This window comes from Nothoprocta perdicaria, unplaced genomic scaffold, assembly GCF_003342845.1.
Source record: "Nothoprocta perdicaria isolate Ctin4 unplaced genomic scaffold, notPer1 scaffold_33, whole genome shotgun sequence".
NCBI classification, from domain to species: Eukaryota; Metazoa; Chordata; class Aves; order Tinamiformes; family Tinamidae; genus Nothoprocta; species Nothoprocta perdicaria.
In genome coordinates, this window is record NW_020455566.1 from 2,138,215 (window position 1) to 2,146,285 (window position 8,071).

The 8,071-nt window shown below is 67.0% G+C and overlaps 1 protein-coding gene across 1 annotated transcript; it reads left to right on the plus strand.

The window, feature by feature from the left end:
* Positions 1-405: 405 nt before the first annotated feature.
* Positions 406-6,907, plus strand: DLGAP3 (DLG associated protein 3). The gene is made up of 10 exons (XM_026043397.1): positions 406-1,413; positions 2,228-2,433; positions 2,601-2,715; positions 2,828-3,050; positions 3,451-3,791; positions 4,098-4,183; positions 4,541-4,965; positions 5,764-5,855; positions 5,937-6,080; positions 6,524-6,907. The coding sequence occupies exons 1-10, from the start codon at positions 406-408 to the stop codon at positions 6,740-6,742; spliced, it is 2,859 nt and encodes a 952-aa protein (XP_025899182.1). The 3' UTR covers positions 6,743-6,907.
* Positions 6,908-8,071: the final 1,164 nt, after the last annotated feature.

The following is an 8,071-nucleotide window of genomic DNA, read 5'->3' on the forward strand; positions in this document are numbered from 1 at the left end:
CACGCTTTTGATGGTGATGCCGAGATGTGCTCCTTCCCGGGGCTCAGGATTTGCTTTGATTGCTCTGGAGCGAGATTGCGCTTTTTTAGAAATACCTGCATTTTGTGCTGTGTGCTCAGAGCAGGCTGGGCTGCTGTTTGCACTGTCCCCATTGGGGACTGTCCCCATCGAGGCGCCTGTGGCCGTGTCCTCTGCGTCCCCAGGAACGCTGGGYGCGCAGCCCTGCTGGCTGCATTAGCAGGGAGCTGGGTGGTGGTCGCTGCCTCCTCTGCTTCGTGCAGGACTCGGGGGGTTTGGGTGGGTTTTGGGGGCGGGAGCGTGACGGTGTGCCCGCCTGTCCCCGCGCAGGTGACCCGCGCGGGGCGGCCCGCGCCATGCCGCGGCTCCGGCAGCGATGCTGACACCATGAGAGGCTACCATGGGGAGCGCAGCCAGGCACAGCCCCCGCCGGCGCCCCGCTGCCGCTGCGTCGCCCACGACGGCCCCCAGCCCCTCGACTACCTCCGCCGCAGCCCCGAGAGCCGCCCGCCCTGCGCGCCCGGCCCCGGCGAGCCCTGTTCCTTGGAGCATCCCTGCTGCCCGCCGCGGAGCCCCCCCGGCGGGGCCCTGAGCGAGCCGCCCGCCGCCAGCGCCAGCAGCACCTTCCCGAGGATGCACCACGCGCAGCCGCCCTACGACTCCTGCGACGAGTGCATGGCGACCGCGCACCCCGCCAGCAAGATCCACCGCCTGCCGCCGACGCTGCTGGACCAGTTCGAGAAGCAGCTGCCGCTGCACCACGACGGCTTCCACACGCTGCAGTACCCGCGGGCCGGCGGCGCCGAGCCGCGCAGCGAGAGCCCCAGCCGCATCCGCCACCTGGTGCACTCCGTGCAGAAGCTCTTCGCCAAGTCGCACTCGCTGGAGACGCCGGCCAAGCGGGACTTCAACGGCACCAAGATGGACGGCCGCGGGGACGGCTACCACCACCACCACCACCACCACCACCACCACCACCACCACCAGTCCCGCCACGGCAAGCGGAGCAAGAGCAAGGACCGCAAGGTGGACTCCCGGCACCGCTCCAAGGTGATGGGCTGGTGGAGCTCCGATGACAACCTGGACAGCGACAGCAGCTACATGGTGTCCGGCCGGCACGCCGTGGACCAGGGCACCCAGTACTGCRTGGACGCTCCCGAAAGTGCCTTCAGAGACTTGACCTTGAAGAGTCTAAAGGGCGGCAGGGAGGGAAAATGCCTGGCCTGTGCCGGCATGTCCATGTCTCTGGACGGCCAGACACTCAAGAGGAGCGCCTGGCACACCATGACCGTGAGCCAGGCCCGYGAGGCCTATCCCAGTGCCGGCAGCACCGCGGAGAAGACCTTGATGCTCCCGGAGGCAAAGGGCAAAGACAGAGCCTACCAGTACCTGCAGGTGAGAGGCGGTGCTGGGCGCTCCGGCGCATCACGGGGTGGCACTGCCTACTGGGGTCCGGTGGTGCCAAGGAGACAGCAGGGATGGGGAGCGGCGTCCCGTTGCAGAGAGCACAGGGATGCACCAGCTCTGCTGCCGAGCTCCGGTGCATCCTCTGCTTTGGAAACCCCTGTGCCACTCTTGCAGCCGCTGCCCATCGCCCTTCTAGGTCACCCCTTGCCAATTAAAAACTAATTAGCTTTCCGCCGCCTTTCCTGGGGGAAGGAGAGAGCGAGTGGCAGGGCTGCGCTGCCCGGGGGCCTCTCGGCTCTGGGAACGCCGCCTGGCCCCGGGAACCTCTGAGGACCCCGCGGTGCTGCTGTCATCGGCACAGTGTCTCCGGCGTGGAGACGGCCGTGCCGGCATGGGAGGGATCTGGGTCGGCACCAGCCGCCGGCGCGGCCGCGAGGTGGGAGCCGCGGGCCGTGCCGCCCGCGCCAGGCCTGGGTGCTGCGGGGAGCCGGGTGAGAGCCGCGGTGCCAGCGCTCCGGGGCACCTCGGGCGGCGCTTGGGATGCTGCCAAGTGCCCGAACTGGGGATGGACAAAGGCTCCTGCTGCAGCTGGTGGTTGGGGCACAGTTATGCCCCCATGGCAAGGAGCGATTGTGTGCACATGCCAGGCTCGGGCTGTGCTTGCGTGCCCAGCTTGGTCCCTGCGCATACGCTGGGTTTGGAGTGCGTGTGCCCGCCAGGCTGGGGCTGTCCCGTGCCGCACGGCGGGTCCGGGGCTCCGCGCGGCTCCCTGGCGTCCTGCCACGCTCGCCTCCCGTGCCAGGTGCCACAGGATGAGTGGAGCGGGTACCCRGCGGTGGGCAAGGACGGCGAGATCCCCTGCCGGCGCATGCGCAGCGGCAGCTACATCAAGGCCATGGGTGACGAGGACAGCGGCGACTCGGACGCCAGTGCCAAAGTGTCGCCCAAGGCGGCCTCGCGGCGGGACAGCTACCGACGCTCCTCCAGCGCCGACCAGGCCAGGAGCAAGTAAGTGCTGGGGCCGCCAGCGTCTCGGTGCCCGTCGGAGGGCTGGCACGTGCAGCGGCACACGCCAAATGCACGGGCGCCGYGGAGGGCCGGGGCTCGGGGCAGTGGCTCCACTCCGACGTGATGCTTCTGGTGCCATCCCTTCTATTCCCCCTGTGTCTCATTAGGTTTGCAAGTAGGCACTATTCTGATTCATATATCTGTAACTGTCCCAGCTGCTGCACGCCGCCTCGAATGCTCCCTCGGGGACAGGGCTATGGGCGCTCCTTCACCACCGGCCAGGTAATGGCCGAGGTCGCTCCTCTGCTTGGCGCCTTCGTGGGGCTCCGGGCATCCCCCCGGCCCCGCGGTGCCGGTGCCGGGCGCCGCCAGCCTCACTCGCTGCTCCCCGCAGATCAACGAGGAACTCAACCACCAGTTCGAGGCCGTGTGCGAGTCGGTGTTTGGCGAGGTGGAGTCGCAGGCCGTGGAGGCGCTGGACCTGCCCGGCTGCTTCCGCATGCGGAGCCACAGCTACCTGCGCGCCATCCAGGCGGGCTGCTCCCAGGACGATGACTGCCTCTCGCTCTTTGCCACCGGGCCGGCCATCACCAGCAGCATCCTGAAGCCCAGCACCTGTGAGTACCAGGATGGGGGACTCAGCTGCGCGAGGGACCCCCGGGGTCCCCCTGGCCTGGGCAAACCGCCTGGGTCCCCTGTGGGCATCCCACGGCTGGGCACGGGGCGCTGCGTCCTGCCAGCTGCCCTGCGCTCGCACTGCTCCCTCCACCGCGTTGTCCCTTCTCTTTCCTGGTCTCGGTGCTGCGGTGCCTTTGCCAGCGAGGGTCTGGGTTGATTCCTGACCCCTTTTGGGGACAAATTGGCCCAACAACCAGTCTGAGAGCCCCAAATGGCCTCTGCAGCTGGTGCCCATGGRCCAGAGTGGGCACCGTCCTTGGTGCGTTCGGTTGGCGGGAGGGAAGGGGGAAGAGTCTCTTGTTTCCTGCGACTTTTCACCATGCGCCTCTCCCACAACAGCCTTCAGTTACAGAAAAGCTCCACCTCCCATCCCTCCAGGAACCAAAGCCAAGCCGCTCATCTCCGTCACGGCGCAGAGCAGCACCGAGTCCGCGCACGAGAGCTACCTGCCCGCCGAGGTGGCCCGCGGCGCCGCGTGGTCCAAGGACGCCGCGGCCCGCTGCAATTCGGCCGAGAGCCTGGAGAGCTCCAAGGCGGCGGCCGTGTCGCTGGAGCTGCCCCCGGTCCAGCCCCGCACGTCCCCCAAGCCCTCCACGCTCATCATCAAGGCCATCCCCGGCCGGGAGGAGCTCAGGAGCTTGGCTCGGCAGCGCAAGTGGCGTCCCTCCATCGGCGTCCAGGTGCGTCCTGCTCCTCCTGCCCTCCGTCCCGGGGGCAATCGGGTGCGGGGGCCTCCTGGCTGCRTGTCCTGCACCAGGGAATGCTCTGGGGATGCTCCAAGCCAACGGGTGCCGGAGTATCCAGGGAATGTGGGAGACCTCGGGGCTGAGAGGGCAGGGAGCAGCAGGGGCGGCCTGGCTCCATGGTGCGCGGTGGCCTTTGCGTGGCCAGTTCTGTTCATGCAAACACGAGCGCACGAGGCGCCCGTGCTCGCTGCGCCTCCGAGTGCCCTTCCCAACCCCTTGTCCCTCTGGTGCCCGTGGCAGGTGGAGGCCATCTCCGATTCGGACACGGAGAGCCGGAGCCAGCGRGAATTCCACTCCATCGGGGTGCAAGTGGAGGAAGACAAGAGGTAAAAGCTGGTGAGACGCAGCTGGTTGGGCCCCATCCCTGCAGGGTCCTGTTCCCCCTGGGCTAGGGCTTGGAGCTGGTCAAGGTTTGGAGGAAACCCTTGGCATGGCCCCCGAGCATCTTCTTGCCTTGACGTGGGACCATGTTCCTTGTTCATCCTTGCCATTGGGATGGCAAGGGAATTCCCCGGGGAATGGRCTGGGAGCGCAGTGTGGAATGCGTAGAGCCACGCGGGGGCTCCATGTCTACGTCCCCAACCCCATCCTGCCCCACGGTCACCCTCCCTGCCCTCCCTCCGCTGGCGTGTCCCCAGTGTCCCCGCGAGGGTCCCCACGCGCTGCTGCTCTCCCCTCGGCAGGCGGGCACGCTTCAAGCGCTCCAACAGCGTGACGGCCGGCGTKCAGGCCGACCTGGAGCTGGAGGGCTTTGCCGGGCTGGCCGTGGCCACCGAGGACAAGGCGCTGCAGTTCGGGCGGCCCTTCCAGCGGCACTCCTCGGAGCCCGAGTCCAGCCGGCAGTACGCGGTGTACAAGACGGTGCACACGCAGGGCCAGTGGGCCTACCGGGAGGACTACCAGATGCAGTACGACGCCGTGGAGGTGCCGCGCCGCGACTCCTGGAGGGAGCGCGGCTCCCGCAGCCTCCCCGACTCCGGCAGGGCCTCCCCCTGCCACCGGGATGGGGAATGGTTCATCAAGCTGCTGCAGGCCGAGGTGGAGAAGATGGAGGGCTGGTGCCAGCAGATGGAGAGGGAGGCCGAGGACTACGACCTGCCGGAGGAGAGTGAGTTGGGGCGCTGTGGGCGCTCGGGATGGCCCCGTGGGTGGCTGCCTTGGAGCATCTCCCCTGTACCTGATGCTGCTGGGCCTGGAGAGGAGGGCTAAATCATAGAATCATAGAAGCCTTAAGGTTGGAAGGGACCTCTAGGGACCATCCAGTCCAACCCCCTGCACAYGCAGGGTCACCCAGAGCACGGGGCACAGGCTGCATCCAAGCAGGTTTGGAGATCTCCAGAAAAGGAGACTCCACAGCCTCTATGGGCATCCTGTTCCAGGGCTCTGGCACCCTCACTGCCAAGACATTTTTCCTCAAGTTCCCATGGAACTTTTGGTGCTTCAGTTTGTGGCCATTTCCTCTAGTTCTGTCGCTGGCCACCACTGAAAAGAGGCCACCACATCCTCGTCATCTATATCAGTCTATAGWCACTGATCAGGTCCCCCTCAGCCTTCTCTTCTCCAGGCTGAACAGGCCCAGCTCCCTCAGCCTTTGCTCATAGGGCAGATGTTCCAGGCCCCTCATCATCCTCGTAGCCCTGCGCTGGACTCACTCCAGCAGCTCCACAACCTAAAGAGGTTGGGGTTGGTGGGATACCCAGAGATCCTCTGGGATGGGCAGGTTCTGGAGCAGCTCGGAGACCCAGCACAGGGTTCTGGGTGGGTTCTCTGACCTCTCCAGGCTCTGCCACAGAGAAGGGGGCTGGAGAGGGGTTTTTGGTGCCCAGCTGCTCCGAAAAGATGGAGCAAACTGGGGAGAAAGATGGGGGGAGGAGCTGACCTCGTGCTTTCCCTGCGGCCTCGCCAGTCCTGGAGAAGATCCGCAGCGCCGTGGGCAGCGCCCAGCTCCTCATGTCCCAGAAGGTGCAGCAGTTTTACCGGCTCTGCCAGCAGAACATGGTGAGTGCCCGGCCGCCGCAGCGCCGTCCTCGGTGTCCTGCGGCGCGGTGGGGGCCGACGTGCTGTGTCCTCCTCCCGCAGGACCCCAACGCGTTCCCCGTGCCCACCTTCCAAGACCTGGCCGGCTTCTGGGACCTCCTGCAGCTCTCCATCGAGGATGTGAGCATGAAGTTTGCAGAGCTCCAGCAGCTCAAGGCCAACGGGTGGAAGATCATTGAGACCAAGGTGAGTGCGGGGATGCGCTCGCTGCAGAGCCGTCCCTGCCCGCGGTGCCGATTGCTCCACGGAGGGACGCAAGGGGCAGATTGCAAGAGAAGGGAGGGTAATATTGGAATACCGAGCAYGGAGAGGAGGGCTCGTCTGGGATAATATGGGAATTCTGGGATAATATGGGAATACTGAGCACAGAGTTTGAGGCAGTGCCGGTCTGGATGGGGAGCGCAGGCGTTCGCGCTCCTACTGCCCTTGATCTTCTCCATTGCTGCTGCTGAGCTATCTCCAGCGAAACGAGCAGGTGTTTTTAGCAAATGCATGGAAAACAAAGCAAAACGGGCCTGGGAAAGGGGCCTGTCCTCCGTGGTGGTGTCCGAGCGCGGTCGCAGAGGGTCTCCGCGCGGCGCGGTCTGCACGGGCACCCGCAGAGCCCTGAGGCCACCCGCTTGGCGCAGGAGGAGAAGAAGGTGCCTCCCCCCATACCAAAGAAGCCGCCGCGCTCCAAGGTGCACCCGGTGAAGGAGCGCTCGCTGGACTCGGTGGACCGGCAGCGGCAGGAGGCCCGCAAGCGCCTCCTGGCCGCCAAGCGCGCCGCCTCCTTCCGCCAGAACTCGGCCACCGAGAGCGCCGACAGCATCGAGATCTACATCCCCGAGGCGCAGACGCGGCTGTGACGGGGCGGGCGCCGCGGCGGCGCTGGGGACGCGCTCCGCTTTTCTACGCGGACTGGACGGGGAGTCCGTCGCTCACTGTGATGGGGGGCACGCCGGGCCGGGGGGCTCGCGGCCCGCTCACAGCTCCTCCGTTTTCTACTCGTCGACGTTTCACAGACCCYCCCCTCCAACCCCGGCGCCTGCCCTGCCCCTGCCCGCATGTCCTCGCCCCTCCTCGGCCCCCCCATTGCCGGGACTGTGTCCCCTTCGGCTGCCCCTCGGCCCCGTCTGCCCTGGGCTCCGCTGGGGAGGGGGCCGCAGGCAGGACCCGCCGCCCCCCGGGCCGCTCTACATATATAAATATATCCTACGGAATAAAGCAGAAACTGCACTGACCGGAGCTGTGTTGTGGCCAGCGCCGCCAGCTGCGCGGAGCCTCGCCACGGAGCCTCCATCCTGCAGCGTTCCCATCCCTCTCCGTGTCCTTTCCCGTCCCTCTCCGTGTCCTTTCCCGTCCCTCTCCAGATCCTTTCCCGCCCCTCACGCTGCTTTCTGCCCCGCTCTGCTGCAGGAGGCCGGGCGGCCTCCGCCGCGCGAGTCGTGGAGGGCAAGAGCGGCTGCGCGCGAGTGAGGCGGCCGTGCCGGGAGAGCCGCGCGGAGGGAGGCGGCTCCGACGGCGCCGTGCGGACGGGGCGCCCGAGGCCACGCGCGCTCCCGCGGCCTCCGCTGCACCGCGCACCCCACGAGCAGCCCTCGGGACGAGGCCACGTCGGCCCCCGTGTCGTTTTTATTGTAATGAGCCCCCAGTCCGAACGAATAAAGGTGACGCTCTGGTGACGCGGGGCCGGCGGCCAGTGCCGGGCTCGCCTTCCAGCCGCYGTGTCCGCCTGTCCTTCACCGAGGGGGGCTGAGGGGCAGGATGGGGGGCTGTGGGGACAGTGTCTGGCCTGGGGTGTCCGTGGGCAAGGGGTGTCTGTCGGGCAGGAAGGGGTGTCCGTGGGGCTGGCGCGGGGGATTCCATGAGGTGGTCTCTGGCTGGCGGGTCTGTGGGTCAGGGGATGCCTGTGGGGATCCATAGGGATCCCCATGAGGTATCTGTGAGGCTGGAAATGTCTGGGGGGCTGGAGGGGTGTCCGTGGGGCAGGCGGTGTCCGTGGGGCAGGGGGTATCTGTGGGGCAGGGGCTGTCCGGGGGCAGGGTGTGTCCATAAGGCAGGAGGTATTCATGGCTCAGGAGGTATCCACAGGGTCCATAGCTCAGGATGTATCCACAGGTCAGGAGCTATCCATAGCGCAATGGGTGCCCATGGAGCAGGGCGCGCCCCCCGCCCCGCTCCTCCAGCGCTGCGGC